This window comes from Solanum pennellii, chromosome 12 (genome assembly GCF_001406875.1).
Source record: "Solanum pennellii chromosome 12, SPENNV200".
Lineage (NCBI taxonomy): Eukaryota > Viridiplantae > Streptophyta > Magnoliopsida > Solanales > Solanaceae > Solanum > Solanum pennellii.
The window spans coordinates 11,611,525-11,630,054 of NC_028648.1; the positions used below are offsets into that span (position 1 = coordinate 11,611,525).

General features: G+C 31.9%; 1 protein-coding gene across 2 annotated transcripts; it reads right to left on the minus strand.

Moving 5' to 3' along the window:
- Positions 1-9,135: 9,135 nt before the first annotated feature.
- LOC107007680 (protein FAM133-like) lies at positions 9,136-17,781 on the minus strand. Of its 2 annotated transcripts, none has more exons than XM_027913669.1 (5): positions 17,423-17,781; positions 16,452-16,553; positions 15,571-15,712; positions 15,393-15,439; positions 9,136-9,650 (listed from the first exon to the last, which is right to left on the minus strand). In XM_027913669.1, the coding sequence occupies exons 1-5, from the start codon at positions 17,507-17,509 to the stop codon at positions 9,615-9,617; spliced, it is 414 nt and encodes a 137-aa protein (XP_027769470.1). In that variant the 5' UTR covers positions 17,510-17,781; the 3' UTR covers positions 9,136-9,614. The 2 variants fall into 2 exon arrangements, with proteins under 2 accessions (XP_027769470.1, XP_015061868.1); XM_015206382.2 differs by having other exon boundaries at positions 9,136-9,565; positions 17,423-17,773.
- Between the last annotated feature and the right edge of the window lie 749 nt (positions 17,782-18,530).

Here is an 18,530-nt window from a genome sequence, read left to right on the forward strand (position 1 = left end):
AGTTCTATAAGACATACGCCCTAAGTGCCAAGCTGTACGCCTTAAGCACGTCAACGTTCAACTCTCGGGGCTCGTCTAACATATATTACACAAATTATGTGTTAAAATCTTTAGTTGAAATTGTGGACCCTTATAATCCTTGAGTAAATGAATGATACTTATTAATTTATTAATCTATAGATAAGAAAATTGAGAGTAACTCAAATAATAAGTTGTATCTATCTTTACTATTTCGTAACACAATGAAGGTGTTTATATATGACGTAACATATCTTTTAAAAATGCATAGCGAAATTTTACTTTTTTACTTATCATTGGTTTCATGGTTTTATCACATATTTCAAATTATCATTGTGATGTTTTTATTATAATACTATTTGAAAGTAAATTTTATTTTTATTCATGATGGAGTGATGCTTTTATTATAATACAAGTAAGTTCTATTAATTATTTTCTTTTAGGGAATATATTGTATAGTATGAAGAAAGAATGATTCTTTTATTAATAGAACGTTAAGATATTAGATTATTTATAGTTGTATAATCATGTTAGAAGTTTTATTTTCTATAAGTTTCCTTAATCATGTTTTTTGTTATAAAATAAAGCATGTGTTGTAACATAAAATGATGAGAAGAAAAAGAGTAAAAGAGAGAGACAAAGTACAGTAGTAATAGTAATAATAGTAGCCGTAGCAACTTTTGGGTTGGTTTGGTTTATATTAAAAAAAATCATCCCGAAACCAAATCAACCCTACATAATACATAAAAAAATTAAAATTTTATTTTATACATAAAAATATTTACTTAGATATATTTTAAAAAATATTTCTTATATTTTTTCATAGTTTTATCTTTTGATATATTACTTCAAGTATGAAACTTAAAATTTTAAATTGTCCAATAAAGATTATAGCCCACGGATGTTGGTAATTATAATAAAGCTTAGATCAAAATCAAATTAATACTAATGCAAAAAGAAAATCAATTCAACACTAAGAATGACAATAATATTGAATATTTATTTTTTAGTTTTACTTTGGTTTAGACAATTAAAATACATAATCTAATTTTAATTTCCTTAAATATTTGGTCATGTAACTACTCTCTTGTCCACCTTTATTGTCATGGTTTCTTTTTTAGAGTCAAACTACAAAAACTTTGACTAACATTTAACCATATATTGTTTTTCATCGTATTGATATGCAAGAAATTGTAATTTATAGTACTTTTAGTATAGCTTTTGAATATCTAATTTTTTTTGTTTAAAATATCGAATTAATGTAATCTAATTTAACTTTAAAAATTAGTCAAATTGACTTTTGAAAAGTGCAACATGACAAATAAAAGTGGACGGAGGTAGTAATACTTATCAAACTAATTTTAGCATGTAGAAATCTCACATAGAGAAATCAAGGATTGTATTGATGTATTTATATTATTGATAGTATTGATTTTATTGATAGGTTGATCAATATTGATAAATTGATAATAATGTTGAGCTACAAGTTCCTTATATAGGAGAGGATTGTAGAGTCCTAAGTTAACTATACTTAGAGTCCTACTACAATAAATAATGCTAATATAATAATATAATGCAATTATAAATAATCTAAATCCTAATTGTACAATAATTTATAGTAATCCTAGTCGAAATATCTTAATCATAATATAATTATAGACCAAATATAATTCTAATTAACATAGGTAGTGTAATCCTAGTGCGACTCTAATTCTACAACAGTGATGTAAACTCGTCCGTCAGCTTCGTTGGACCTATTCCTTCGACATGTTCCAATCCTCAGTTTCCTTCTTCATCAACACTTGTTACAGACACATCAGTCAGCTGCGTTGAACCTGTTCCTTTTACATGTTCCAATCGTTAGCTTCCTTGTTCTTCAACACTTCCCCTCAAGCTAGTCCGTAGAGGAACGGTTACTCCTACCTTGCTTTGAATATCCAGCTAAATAAAATTTTGAATACCCAACAAAAATTTGTTTTGTCAATGCTTCGGTATATTAATGTTGTTGTTGTCGAACATACAACAAAAAAAAATTTGAATACCGAGCAAAAACTTATTTTGTCAATGCTTCGATATGTTGATGTTGTTATTTCCTCTTCCCCTGCTTTTTTGGACAGAGAATATCATGTTATGGTTTTCTTATGATACTTTTTTTCCTCTTCCCTTATATCAAAGCTTGTGAGAGAATTAACAAATGGATTAAGGGTGGGATATGGTGTCTTACCTAAACTTGTAGCAAACTTAATTGCTTTTGCTATTTGAATATATGTTTTTTTTTTGTTTTTTTTAAAAATTTGATTTTCCACATCTCCTTGGCAGTTGAGCAACCCACAGTTAGGTGCATGCTTTCTTCGGTCAAGGTGCTTGAGATTCAATACTTTAGAAACACATCTTTCTCCTTCCAATCATCAATAATGTCACTATCTTTTGCATCCTTCTTAGCCGCTGCAATTTCCAAGCGTCCAGCGGAACAACTATTTTTACTTGGTTCATTCTCTGTGATATGAATCAATTGGGGGACATGTGTGTCCTCTTTATGAGGTAGTTTGTTGGCTTAAGTTTAATGGAGTAAGCGACAATTATTTGGTGAAATAAGGTGGTAGGCATAATTTTTGGTAGACGGGGTCATTGCAACACGTGGATTTTTTTTTTATTTCTTTTTATCAATACTTAGAGAGCGGAAGAGTTTTTATGCTCTGATACCATGTAGAAATATCACGTAGAGAAATCAAGAATTGTATTGATAGTATTGATTGTATTGATAGTTTGATCAATATTGATAAGTTGATGATAATAATGTTGAGTTACAAGTTCCTTATATAAGAGAGGATTGTAGATTCCTAAGTTAACTATATTTAGAGTCCTACTACAATACCTATTACTAATATAATAATAATAATAATGCAATTATAAATAATCTAAATCCTAATTGTATTATAATTCTAATAGTAATCCTAGTCGTAATATAATCCTAATCATAATATAATTATAGACAAAATATAATCCTAATTAACATAGGTAGTCTAATACTAGTGCGATTCTAACTCTACACCAGTGTTGTAAACTCGTCCATCAGTTTCGTTGGACCGGTTCCTTCAACATGTTTCAATCCTCGTCTTCCTTCTTCATCAACACTTACTGCAGACACGTCAGTCAGATGCTTTGGACCTGTTCTTTTGACATGTTTCAATCGTTAGCTTCCTTCTTCTTCAACACTTGGTACTTTTAAATTTTGATCATTTTCATTATGACTAGTTAATTTGCAATATTCTTTTTACGCAATTTCATTATTATGTTTTTGTTGGATAAATTAATGTCATTAATCATATCATATTTTGTGTTATTTTCTTAAGAAACACCTATTTTAAGTATAACTAAATTATATGTTTGTATCAATACTTTAATGAAAAAAATCAAAATTTGAAAAAAACAAAACAAAAAAAGTCGAGGTTAAAAAACCTAAGTTTTAATTTTTTGGTTTGATTTATAAATTTAAAAGTCTAAGACAAATGGCTTGGTTTGATATTTGAAAATTTTGAACCAACCCGGTCATGTACACCCCTAATGGTTTGGTTACAACACATTGTATGTTGTATGTTATGTTATCAGAAAATATATCTATGTGGACAATTATTTTACAACACTCCCCTTGAATGTTCATGTCTTGATAGATAATGTGTATCGTTAAAATTTTACTAAAAAATCTAATGGGAAAAAAAATTGTGAAGGAAAAATAGTACACACATCTTATAATGCGCATCAAGAACCGCCTCATTAACAATCTTACCAAAAAAAATCCAATGGAAGATTATCATGATTAAGAAAAAAATAATGCAAAGCGTATTACTTTCCCCCGATAAAGACATCACTTAATAATCTGAAGATGACGCATTTCAATGTTATATCTCGGCTTCTCAAAGGTTAAAGTTGATAATGCCTTGGTGAATACGAAGTGTTGAACATCTACAGCCTTCTCTTGAAGACCATGAATAACAAGAAGAAGTTTGATGAAATATATTTTATTCAGTCTCCTTTGATGTGTCCTCTTCTTAGTTGAGCACATGCAACATTGCCTTAATATAATGTTATTGGAATATCTCTTTTCAAAGAAAGGTCACATATTTCTTGAATATGTTTATTGATCTCAACCAAATATATTTTTGGCAATCACACAATTCATGATCTTGTCGGTCTAGACAAATTGCTTGTTTGATTTGTTAAAGCAATAATTGAGCACTGACGAACACTTCTAATTAAATTGACTATCTTGTGAAATAATTTGATATGACTCTATTTCTAAATGACAACAGATAACTTTATTGAGATCCAACTTCATATTTTCCAACAATTTTATGATCAATAAGAATTGACACAATTGATTGGAACGAATAACTTACACCGATATTGTTTAATTCACTCTAATATTTCCACAAATAAGAGTGTTGTTACATTTTGCATGCATATTAATAAAATTATTTACCATGAAAAGTAATAAAGCAGGATATATAAGTGCACCAATTACACTATGACATGATACTTTCTAACCATTTTAATGAGATCAAAATTGATCTTTGTGTTGTGTAGACTTACAACCAATCGGGTATTATTCATTGGAATCACTTTATAATCATTTAAGTCCTTCTAGAATTTTCATATAATATTTTTTGTCTACCTAGACATAATAATCATTCATTATACGTATTCAAGTTTTTCAGGTATTGTCAGACTGAAAGAAACATCATTGCATCTTCCATAAGAGAATACATGAGTCCGAAACTTAAACGGTACAAAATATTAATAAAAATTCCAAAACGGTATATAAAATTTTATATTAACCAAAACGGTAAAATCGCTGTAGGTGCAGCGACTTACCTCACCTGAAAAAGTAAAATCGCTGCCTCAGCAGTGATTTTGCAAAAATATTTTTTTTTAATAAAAAAATGAAATCGCTGCCTAAGCAGCGATTTCAAAATTTTGCTTCTTACAAATCGCTGCCTTGGCAGCGATTTCATTTTATTTTTTAATTATAATTTTTTTTTAAAAAAAATAAGGTATATCGCTGCCACTGCAGCGATTTATAAAAAAAAAAAATTTCTTATAAATCGCTGCCAGGGCAGCGATTTAATTTTTTTTTTTAATAAAAAAATGAAATCGCTGCCTAAGCAGCGATTTCAAAATTTTGCTTCTTACAAATCGCTGCCTTGGCAGCGATTTCATTTTATTTTTTAATTATAATTTTTTTTTAAAAAAAATAAGGTATATCGCTGCCACTGCAGCGATTTATAAAAAAAAAAAATTTCTTATAAATCGCTGCCAGGGCAGCGATTTAATTTTTTTTTTTAATAAAAAAATGAAATCGCTGCCTAAGCAGCGATTTCAAAATTTTGCTTCTTACAAATCGCTGCCTTGGCAGCGATTTCATTTTATTTTTTAATTATAATTTTTTTTTAAAAAAAATAAGGTATATCGCTGCCACTGCAGCGATTTATAAAAAAAAAAAATTTCTTATAAATCGCTGCCAGGGCAGCGATTTAATTTTTTTTTTTAATAAAAAAATGAAATCGCTGCCTAAGCAGCGATTTCAAAATTTTGCTTCTTACAAATCGCTGCCTTGGCAGCGATTTCATTTTATTTTTTAATTATAATTTTTTTTTAAAAAAAATAAGGTATATCGCTGCCACTGCAGCGATTTATAAAAAAAAAAAATTTCTTATAAATCGCTGCCAGGGCAGCGATTTAATTTTTTTTTTTAATAAAAAAATGAAATCGCTGCCTAAGCAGCGATTTCAAAATTTTGCTTCTTACAAATCGCTGCCTTGGCAGCGATTTCATTTTATTTTTTAATTATAATTTTTTTTTAAAAAAAATAAGGTATATCGCTGCCACTGCAGCGATTTATAAAAAAAAAAAATTTCTTATAAATCGCTGCCAGGGCAGCGATTTAATTTTTTTTTTTAATAAAAAAATGAAATCGCTGCCTAAGCAGCGATTTCAAAATTTTGCTTCTTACAAATCGCTGCCTTGGCAGCGATTTCATTTTATTTTTTAATTATAATTTTTTTTTAAAAAAAATAAGGTATATCGCTGCCACTGCAGCGATTTATAAAAAAAAAAAATTTCTTATAAATCGCTGCCAGGGCAGCGATTTAATTTTTTTTTTTAATAAAAAAATGAAATCGCTGCCTAAGCAGCGATTTCAAAATTTTGCTTCTTACAAATCGCTGCCTTGGCAGCGATTTCATTTTATTTTTTAATTATAATTTTTTTTTAAAAAAAATAAGGTATATCGCTGCCACTGCAGCGATTTATAAAAAAAAAAAATTTCTTATAAATCGCTGCCAGGGCAGCGATTTAATTTTTTTTTTTAATAAAAAAATGAAATCGCTGCCTAAGCAGCGATTTCAAAATTTTGCTTCTTACAAATCGCTGCCTTGGCAGCGATTTCATTTTATTTTTTAATTATAATTTTTTTTTAAAAAAAATAAGGTATATCGCTGCCACTGCAGCGATTTATAAAAAAAAAAAATTTCTTATAAATCGCTGCCAGGGCAGCGATTTAATTTTTTTTTTTAATAAAAAAATGAAATCGCTGCCTAAGCAGCGATTTCAAAATTTTGCTTCTTACAAATCGCTGCCTTGGCAGCGATTTCATTTTATTTTTTAATTATAATTTTTTTTTAAAAAAAATAAGGTATATCGCTGCCACTGCAGCGATTTATAAAAAAAAAAAATTTCTTATAAATCGCTGCCAGGGCAGCGATTTAATTTTTTTTTTTAATAAAAAAATGAAATCGCTGCCTAAGCAGCGATTTCAAAATTTTGCTTCTTACAAATCGCTGCCTTGGCAGCGATTTCATTTTATTTTTTAATTATAATTTTTTTTTAAAAAAAATAAGGTATATCGCTGCCACTGCAGCGATTTATAAAAAAAAAAAATTTCTTATAAATCGCTGCCAGGGCAGCGATTTAATTTTTTTTTTTAATAAAAAAATGAAATCGCTGCCTAAGCAGCGATTTCAAAATTTTGCTTCTTACAAATCGCTGCCTTGGCAGCGATTTCATTTTATTTTTTAATTATATTTTTTTAAAAAAAAAAATGAAATCGCTGCCAAGGCAGCGATTTGTAAGAAGCAAAATTTTGAAATCGCTGCTTAGGCAGCGATTTCATTTTTTTATTAAAAAAAAAAAGAATTTGCAAAATCGCTACTGAGGCAGCGATTTTACTTTTTAAGTCGCTGCACCTGCAGCGATTTTACCGTTTTGGTTAATATAAAATTTTATATACCGTTTTAGAATTTTTGTTAATATTTTGTACCCTTTAAGTTTCGGACTCGAGAATACATCTTCATATAATAATGTCAGAGTTTTTGTGAAAAATCATTAATGCACAAGCCGTACTTTATATTACGATTTTACTTAGGCATAATGATTCATTTGTATTCCACTGACATTATATCTTGGTATGTGGACAAAATAAGTTCAGAACATCACTTTTCAAGTGAAATAAAATATCATGAATTGTATTTTCTTTGGCCAGTCATTTATCTGTCAATTCTCAATAGATTTATCATCAAGAACTTCATCACCTTTATAATTTTGAGCGCTATATTATATTTAAGATATCATCGACATTTTATTTGATATTGATTCTAATATGACAGAACTTGTCGAACTCTCTTTGTTTTTGATCATTTTCTGATACGTGAACCTTTGCCAAGATTTTATGAAGTGTTATGTCATGGTGCTTTTTCTAAAGCACACGTTTCATTATTATGACCATCTTGATCATTTGTTCCTTTTTTTCTTCAAGAAATTCTATCTATCGAATCAATTAATCTATCACATTTCAGGTGTGACATAAATTATGTCCTTCAAAAACTTTTTGTTAGAATATTTATAACTGAATTATATTATAGGGTCAACGAATTTCTTCAATAAGGATCATATCAATGACAATTTATTAGAGAATCTAATATTCACTTAACCTTATTTGAGGATTCATCTTTGTGCATTGTGTAATGGTGAAGCAATGTAATCATATATCATACATTTAAATTTTTAGATGAAACTTATTTGGTTATAGACAACTGTCTTTACCAATAGCTCCTCTACACCTACAACTCTATGGTGGCTGAACTTCAAGCCCTTAGACAAGGCCTTCTTTTGGCCATAAAAGCTTAATCTCACCCTTCTTGTTATCAACTGTGATTTCACAGAAGTTATAAATATGTCGTCACATGGTAATATATTTTATACTAATATTATTGTTGAGTAAAAATTTTTGATGCAGCAACTACTGGGAGAAGCACCACCATCCCACATCTTCAAGGAGTAGAATAAAGTGGTTGACATGCTTAGCAAAAAGAGACGGAAGTGCATAGCAGGTCCTTTTTGGACTAATATATAGTAGTAATATTTTCCTTTGACAGAAAAAAGTTCTTTAAAAAAAAAAACTATTACCACTACACCTCTTACAGTCAGATATAGGGGTGGAACTTTGATTCTTTAGTTTGATTCTATTGGGTGTTTCGTTTTGAGAAGTGTGCATCAAATTGTGAACTAAATTGATTCAATACGATTTAGTTCAGTGCTTTAAAATAATTTTTCGGTGGGAAATACTTAACGAAACATAAAAATTAAAATTATCAAATATATATATATATATATATATATATATATATATAATGTGCTGGATTGTTCAACGTGTGATCTGAAACATTACCAACCCAGAAATTGTCAACGTGTAACATGAAACATTTAGGAATAGGGGCTAGGGTTCCAAAATTTGGTTCAAAAGTAAAATGTTTTGGGTAAAAACATACAAGTAATATAATTAAAAAATGTTTCAAATTTATTTAATAAATATTTGATTCTTCGGTACACCGAAATTTCATGAGCCTTACAAACCGAAAAACTGAAATCGAAGAACCTAATTAGTTCAGTGCGGTTCAATTTTTCAGCTTTCCGGTATCTATGTCCATCCCTAGACTCACATGTGTTCTCAATGCTTGATAGTTTTGTTGATGCAATTTTGTGAACTACTCTTGTAAGCTTAGACTAAAAGTTTACATGATCCTTTCTTCCACTTCATTATGAGTCTGCAAGTAGAAAGAAGCCTTTTCAAAAATATAAGTATGGGAGCTTGGAACATGTGTAAGTAGTTTTACAATTGTTTTCACTAAATGCAATATTTCATTTAAAACCAGGATACATAACCCTCGTCGACGAACCAACGATCCTCGATAACATTATAATAATAAATTAAAGGATCCATCACATCCAATATCATCGGAAGAAGAAGTAGAATTACATGTCAAATGAGGCATTAGCTTTTTATGCTGCCAAAGAATCTAGAAAGCGGCAAAGGACCATCAGCTTCATCGTCGCTTGTAGACTGCTTCAACCTCGACCTCGACTGGTGCTTCTTTTCTTTCTTCCTTCTCTTAGACTTGGATCTTGATTTTCTGGATTCTCTATCTTCATCGTCAGAACTTGAAGATTCAGATGATGAGCTTGAAGAGCTGGAATCGGAATATCTCCTTGAACGCTGAATCAGTTTAGGTAATATACATGTGTCATTCAAATGTAGTACTCAATCACACAAGTCCATTCTGAAGATCTTCAAATATGAACTGACAGTCCAGAGAAACAACTTATAAATTCTTAACACAATATGTACCAAGTAATTAAGCAAAAGTTGTTTCATTCTCTCCAGTCTCTAACAAACTATCTATTGTGGAATAAAACATTAGGTTTAGTTTCTTGTACTAATACCACCTACAAGTGTTTTCGACTAAGAATCTCTCCGACCCAAGTACCCTATGTACGATATTTAATTTTTCCTTTGTAATTCTTGATAACAAAAATGGAAAATGCATCTGCCATTTCCTTCAGTTAGATGCATACTGGGAACATAGATATCTGTCTAAAGCAAAACTTACATAAACGGAAAAACAAACACTCAAAAATCCAAGAATTAGTTCTGATTGAAGGTCCTCTATTTCTACTTATCTACTAGGTCTTTTCAATGCATTCTTACTGATCTTAAAGGTACCTTAAAGCAAAATGAATTTCAGATGAAAGAAATGACGGGCAGCTATATCAGTTACACACAGAGCAAGTATTGAATGGTTGCCATAGGGAGATTGTTGAGCAGAGGGCAAAATGAAGATGAGTAAGAAAGTGGATGAAAAGAAGAGTCAGGACCAAAACAGGGAAATAAGAAAATGCTTGACAGGAAGGAGAAGAAAGGAATTTCTCAAAGATTCTTGGGCCCAGAAAGATATTGGGGAATTTGAATGTGACAGCGGGAAGAATATTGTAGAGATGAGACAAATTTCTTATCTAGACACAGTCGGAGGAGACATTTCCAGAGGGCCCCCAAATTCCTCTTCCCAGGCTCACATTAAACCATATGCCCATCTTGCTAGATGGTAGTAGGATGGAAGAAGTTGAAAACCTTTTCAGATCTGAAAATATGTGACAGAAAGCATGCAACTAAGTAGAACTAGCGAGGAACTGGTGGAGAAGTTTATCAAGTCCGAGGAAACCCACACTTCCCTTTAGCAGGAAGTTAAATCTGTTAGAAATGACTGAAGATGGAATTACTAAGTGGTTCGGAGGGAAGCTGAGGGATATAACGAAGGGCTGCAGAGTTAGCAATGAAATCAGTGAGATAAATTTAAACAAGCAAGAAAAAATTGAAAGGTAGGGGGAGTGGACAAATACGACAATTAGCCAAGAGATCAAGATTAATGGTGTTGCGGCTAAAAAGGTTGACTGTCTGCCACATTAACTTTCCACTGATTAGCAAAAGCTAAAACAAAGTTTGAGGAAAAAGAGTAAGTAAAAGAGCTATTAAGGGCTTCCATATACAAGGCATAAGGAATTGGAGAGGAGACTTAAATTGGGGGTGAAGTTAAGCAAGTGCGGGTAAATAAGAGAGTGCCCCAGATAAAGTTCTTGGAGGAGGAAGTATCAGAGGCAATTAGTAGCTACGCAGAGGACAAAGGGAAAAGTACCAGGCCCTAACGGTTTCACAAGTTATTTTGTCAATGTTGGAGACTAATTAAAAGAAGACATCACGAGTGCAATAAAACATTGAATTCTACAAGAAAATTTGAAAAGAGTATTAATTCTTCTTTAATTGAAATTATTAGACAGGGCATACAATATCAAGGATTTCAGAGCTACTAGTGTTTTTCTTTTGACTTGAGGTCTTAGACAGCACCATGTCAATGACACACATACTTAGAAGGAAAAAAAAAGAAGCTGGATGTTTGTTTGATTCCAGATGAAGTAGTGAACTCGAGAATGAAAAATAAGAAGCAGAGCCTTGCAAGCTGAATATAGACAAGGCATATGGCCGTGTCAAAATGGAGCTTCTTGGCTGCATAATGAAAAAATTGGCTTCAGGGACAAATTAAGATCGTGCACCCAATTTTGTATATCCATGGTTAAGTTCTTAGCTTTTTGTCAATTCAATCCCCCAGATTTCTTCAACAGCTCAAAGTTTTATAACAAGGAGAGATAATTTGTTCTCTAAGTTGTACATATTAGTGATAGGGACACTCTTATCATGATGATGAATGAAGTAGTGATTGAAGGATATCTGAGGAGATGCACAGCCAAGGAAGGAAGGACAGTTAACAAATTATCATTGGGTGCAAGACACAAGAAGAGAGCGGCATGGAATGCAGTGATAGAGAAAGTAGAGAAGAGGTTACAAAATAGTAAAATAAAAACATATCAAAAGGGGAGGGAGACACTTCCTAAGAATACTTTGTCCAAAATTTTGACCTATTTTGTATTTAATGTGCCAATCAACATAGCAGGAAAGCTAAAAGCAATTGGGAAGAAACTTCTTATGTAACTCAAAAGGGTAAGAGGGTTTAATTTGGCAATTGAAATTAGCCACTCCTTCTATGAAGGTGACGGGTTCAAGAGATAAAAGACTCGAGGGTATTCAATAGTGTCTTACCTACAAATGGATAGGACGGTACAGCACGTAGGATCAAGCATTTTAGTGAAAGATTATTTTCAATGAGTACGAAACATAGGGGGTGGAAATTGGTCATATGAACATGTTGAATGGTGAATCCCCAAGGACGAAGCTAATGTGAATATTACGTATCCAGACAAAAACAGTAACTTTGGTCAAAACTTTGTATTTTGTATCAACAAAATCCATTGAATATGTAAAAACTAATAATTTAGAACCCAGTAACATAGAGGGATTAGAATCCCGAACCCATAAACTTCAAATCTTTGCTCGGCCTCTACATATCCCTATGAAAAGAACAACATAAAGATGGGAGAACTTCTAGAGGGATGTCACACTTAAGGCGTATAAGGGCACCACAGTTGGTTTCTGGAATGAAGAATTATATGGTGATTACCTTCTACAATGAACTTCCCAACTATCTTTAGACAACAACAGTTGCACAAAATGGCATCAGTAGCCTAGATTGGCAAGGAACAGGGAGATATGGTACTACAGACTTGTAATGTTAAAAGGAAACATGCAGAACCAAAAAAAGAAAGGAATACCAGTTGGAATACTTGGTCATTCATAATATATCAAATATATTTTGTACAACTTAGACATAGTATCATATTTATAATATAAAAAAAAAAATAGATGTTAGAACTACATTTCTGATATCTATTCCTTTTTCTTTTTTTTTTTTAATTTCAGAAAATATACACGAAAATCTATTGTACAAATTTTTTTTATAAAATTACCACACCTTTCGGAAAATTACATCTGGTACCACATTCATAGCACTCTATACAGCTTTTTAAAAACAAATTACTTTTTTTATAAGAAAACTAAACCTAATCACCCAAGGTTCTTACACACTCTCTCGTGGAGAGAGTCTTTACTTTCGCTCAGAAGCGCCCTCCTCGTTGTTATCACGCGAAGCAACAACGGTGATCAAGTTCATATGTTTCTCGTAATAAGTTCACTAGGAATGTTTTACCCACAAATCCTTTACTTGCAGTAGTTCTTCCTTGAAAGTTTGTTACAAATTCCAAGTTCCCCAATTTTATACTATTTGTCGATTATTAACCTAAATCAACGGTTTACTGGTATACTTATAGTTTACTATGTTAAATATAAACCTAAATTAACAGTATACTTGTATATTTAAATAGTATACTATTTGTTAAATATGAACCTAGACCAATGGTATAGTGAACAAAGGAATGAGCAAGAATTAGAAAGATTGATACCTAAAAATAATTAAAAAGAGATTTGAGAAAGAAAGTAGAAGATTGCTGTCCCTCAAAGTGGTGTTTAAGCTTATCTTCTGTTTCGCTTTTAGAAGGCTGTTGTGGTGGCATGGGCAGGCTTGGAATTTTGATCAACTCAAGTTTGGGGTTAGTAGGCGCTGAATATAGGTTTCACTATTTGAGAATTCCCTCCTTTTTGCTTTCCTTGTATAAGGGAGTACTTCATTCCTTCCAAGTACAATGTTTCCGTCTACATTCATGATTCAACATGAGAAAAAAGTATATAGACTATTTGACAATTGCTAAGCTATTTTACATGGAAATTCATTAAGGTCACCTGCTATAGCATATTCAACATTAGACAGACATATTAATTAAAATTAGGACATCTTGATAACTGATGGCTAACAGATTAATTAAGTTCAAAATTTTAGGTCAACCAATTACCCCTTCAGATGCTTATTGAAGTACATATGAAGCTCTCAATTGTGAGTTTGAAGATTCGCACGTGTCAGTTTTACCTCATATACTCAAATATAGGTTCCCTTATTATAATTATTTTATTCTTTTCAGGTTGTTAAATGTTTTTTATATATCTTTCATTCCAAAATCATCTAATAATTACCTTGTCAAACTTATTATCATGTCCTTTCTTCCGACATGTTATGTTACTACAACATAGTCCATACCTTTAAGACAAGAGAAGTAACAATCAAGAAATCAGGGCCAACTCACTTCTTCGGGTGATTTTGTAAACCCCAAACGCTTCCTTGAGACCGAGTAGCCAAAAGATTTGTTTCCCCACTTCACCGATGTTGACACAAACTCCCAACATTTTGGTTGAAAGAAGAGAGCTCAACCATGAGAACTACTCTCTCTGTTTTTATAACTCTGAAATAAGTCCAACTTGTGCGCACCTCGACTAATTCCACGAGATACATGTCACCTCCCACCCACAACAGGTACCAGCCAACTCATTCCTCCAAGGATAGGAGAAACGAGAAGAATCACATAGTGGCTTTGTCTCTGCTGGGACCTAAACCTACGACCTCATGATTCTCAACCAAATTCATTGACCAATAGGACACACCCTTGGGTATAAAATTACTCTCTTATCAAATGGGAACAATCCAACATTCAATCTATCACATTGAAATTTCATCATGACATATATAGGCGGAATTGTAAGCATTTATACCAATTACAGTGGACTAGTAAATATTGGATGTTCTTATAAAATAAACACTGCTCAAGTTAACATAATAATAGGCAGACTCAAGAATCCTTTAAATCTCATTAGTAAGTCTGCTCAAGGATTCATTCAGCAACAGAAGAAAGCAATGAGGAAAGAAGACAAATCTTCACCCTGATGCTCCTACAAGAATCCCTTTACTTCATCAAACAAAAAAAGACAATTCTTTATCTCAGCTGAAACTAAAATTTCCTACTCTTTTGGTCTTCATGGGACCTAACACAGGAATTTCTTTTCTCAGAGTCAGACCACGCCTTATGACGAAAGGGGGAGAAAGGACGAATCACCATTGGCTACAGTATATTTAAGTTAAAGGGCTTAGTGAAACGAAAACGTGCTACTAGAAAACATGAGACTAGCAGGAGGTCCTGGCCATAAAATGGAAGGAAGAGACCCCAAGCACCAATGCCCCCACTCCCAAATCCTTAATTGAAGACTTCAAATCTAACACTAGCGGAACCCCTAATCGACCAAAAATGGGATTAACTGATTCTTACTGAAGATACAAGCGGGTATTTACACTTTTAACTAGGGGTTTCACTGTTTTCAGTCGCATAAACTTTTGTTTTTGAAACTGGTAATGTTGAAGTTACATAAATTATTTTTCTATTAGAATAATTACAGATTAAGTTCTGATCCCAAAAAATAGCATTTGGTTTCATTATTTATGAATGCAAACTATACCGAGTCAAGCAAGACAATTCAGGTTAGCTAGAAACTTGCAAGTTTAGGATAGCAAAACCAATAGAATTCAAAACTCCTCGAGCATTGATGTTTCTTTCATGGTATAACAAGACAAACATGCATAATCCAACCAAGATTGTAGTAGTTTTTCATTCTCACAAGCAAAGAAAAGAAAAAAGTCTAGATTGAAAAAAATCTTCACCTTTCTCTTTTTGCTTCTCTGTTTCCTTGCATCTTTGTCCTTCTTATCTGTAAGAATGCATTTCACCATCAAGAACGAACCGATCTAAGTCAACTAGAAATTTGACACACACTAAAATATAAAATAACTAAAGAACTAGAAAAATTGACTCCCGTTAAGAAATTTCAGAACATTTTACCCTTTTTGCGGCTGTGTTTACTGCTGGAATGATTCCTTCCATGAGAGAGTTTGCTGGCCCTTTCAGCATCTAGCTGAGCCCTATATTCCCTCATCATTTTATCTTTGTCTGCTTCTAGCTCTCCTTTTCTCACTTCTTCTTCCTAAAAGAATATCATTAGTATTATGCATCACCAAAATAAGACATGGAGCGGGAAGAAAAGAACTTTCATATTACGAAACGATGTAACACACAATTGTATGATCTAAGTGGATCCACACAAGAGCCAATTTATAATGGATAGTCCAAAATTAGTATCCCTCGACCCCAATAAAGGAAAGGGAGCTGCTTCAAATATGCATTTTTGAGGGAAAAAAATAAGTCATTCGCAAAATGCAGAACTTCTCCAACAAGCAGATTGCTTAGCATCCAAGGGTGTCGTCCAATGGTCAACGTAGTGGGTGCAAACCCTGGAGTCTGATTTTCAAAAACTTGCAGAAAAAGTTTATGCAATGACTTGCTAGTTGTACTTAACCACCTAGTGAAAAAAGCAAGGCCATCTAAATACATTGCATCTTAGCTTATGCTGGCCTAGTCGTGTTTGCAAAATATCAAGTATTATATACCATAGCCAAGCATACTTAGTTCCTCTTTTCCTATAATTCTCCAAGGTTCACTTCTTAAGTGTTGTCATTCTATCTTCACATATCTCTACAATCATTAAAGCCAATCACAACAGTGTTTCTTGAAACAAATTCAACCATGTTCTTATATAACTGTAATTTGATGTAACAGCTACTGATCAAGAATGAAATCATGCAGCCCAAATAAACAAACCCGGGATATGCAAGCCAAGATTATGTACACCCTCATATGACCATCAAATCGGTTGAGTATATTACCTTCTGTTTCTGTTTGAACTCTTCCCAGGTAACTGTATGAGAAGTTTTGAGGCTTGCCAAACGAGCCGCATGCCACTCTGGTGTATGAAAAGAACCATCCACCTGCGACAGTCCTCATCAGACGAAGCACAAGAAACTAAGAAAAATACAATTCTCGACGACTCTAATGTACTAAATAGAAAAAGCTAGCTCAAATTTATTAACTCTACGAAAAATGTTGGAGAAAAATGTAAGTACCAAACACAAACTAAGAGAATTAAAGTTAAAACTACTCAGAATTAATTGAACTTCAATTGTCTTATACGGTCAATGAAATAATTTTTCCTTATCTTTAACCATCATGAAGCTCAATCAAAGACTTACACTTGCATTTTTCAGATAGAGTTTGTTTAAATGGTTATGTGATTGTGTCCCCTCACATTATCAATGTTTGGTTATCTTGCACCGGGAAGATGCTCTCTCCAAAGAAAATAATTTTTTAAACCAAAATGGAGAAATTGTCCGCGCCGCACTTATTGGCAGAAGTAATTTTCCTATAAAAGTATAAAGACTCTTTCTCCATATCAGTTACTCCAATCAACACTGAAACATTGTTGTCAACCACTCAACCTTCATATGCAAAAAAATTTTCCAAAGTATGTCACCAACTTCTAAACCAACCAAACACTGGAAATAGAAAATCATTTTCCAAAGTAACATACTTACATTCTCTGCCACACCAACCAACTTGAAGCACATAATTTTACACAGCTAACCACCAAGTACACTTTGGAACCAAAAATGATAAAATAAACTCAAGAAAACCTCATATAAAGCAATACCCATGTGCAAAAACAGCACACACACATTCCCAAATGGACAAACAAATTCCTTTTTACAAGAAAATAAAAGTTCAAAACAAAAAAAAAAGAATGAACTTTAACTCAAATAGTATTAATAATTAAAGAATAATAGTGTGAAAAGGGACGAACCATTCCATCATCAACTTCATCAGGTCCACCTGAGCTAGAACCCAACCTTGCTCGCTGCATAGCTTTGTAAGCTTGATTTTTTCCCATTTTTTTTACTTTTGGGTTCAAAATCAAAAGGGAAAAACCCCCAGTTCAGAACGAACAATTTCAAGAGCAAAAAGAGAGTAGTAGTGGCATAAAAAGGAAGATCTTGAGGAAACTTTATAGGTTTTGGGGTGGACTTTGAGATGAAAGGGTTATCAAAACACACGATGATAACAGATTGGTATAGATCTTCTTTTCCACAAGCAAAAATACAACAATTTGGGGATTACCGGACCCGAAAGATGGATAGATTTTATTTCGACTGTTTTCAGCTATCGTGTTTTTCTGGGGGGGGCTTTTTGTGGCCCATATCGAAATTGTACAGACCAACAAAGCCCACAAATATTCATTTTTGGTATTGTCATTTAATTTAAAACAAATTTACTAAGTTTATCTCTTTCTAGAATAACTATAGATGTATGTAATTGAAATTGAAAAGTTGTATCAATTTTTTGTCAGAACCACATTGAAAGCACGTTATAAAAACAGCATAGTACATTAATGATTTGTTATTATTAATTTGATCGATATTATATAATTAAGTCAAGTAATGATTAGATAAAATATGAATTAAAATAATCAAAGCATGGTAGTATGCCCAATAGTCAAATAATGACTATACCAAGTACTATCATTATAAAGCATTTATCTTTGTGTAAATTTTACATATAACATTTTTTATAGTAATATTTTCAAGCTATAGCATTAGATTTTGATTTTCAATATATGACATTTAGTATCTCAAGTTATAACATATTATTATAAAAAAGTTTGATTTAAAATAAATGAAAACATTTATTTTTTAAATAAAATAAAAAGGAAAAAAACGGTTATATATTAATTGGTAAGTGGCACGAATTGTGGGATTTAAATTAAATTTAATTAATAATGAATAATTAACAAATTAGGACATATTAAGGAATTAAAAATAAAATAAAATATTCAGTTTCCTTAAAACACTCAAATTAGTTTAAATCAAATTAAAACATAATTTTTTTTCATTTTTTCTCTCTCTCTATCACGT

Bases quoted from the DNA above. Each gene is read 5' to 3' on its own strand.
- LOC107007680 (XM_015206382.2), bottom strand. From the start codon at position 17,509: ATGGGAAAAAATCAAGCTTACAAAGCTATGCAGCGAGCAAGGTTGGGT. The intron at 15,713-16,451 runs GTAATATACTCA...ATATTCTTTTAG, and splicing joins AGTTCAAACAGAAACAGAAG to GAAGAAGAAGTGAGAAAAGG. The intron at 15,440-15,570 runs GTAAAATGTTCT...GCATTCTTACAG, and splicing joins TAAACACAGCCGCAAAAAGG to ATAAGAAGGACAAAGATGCA.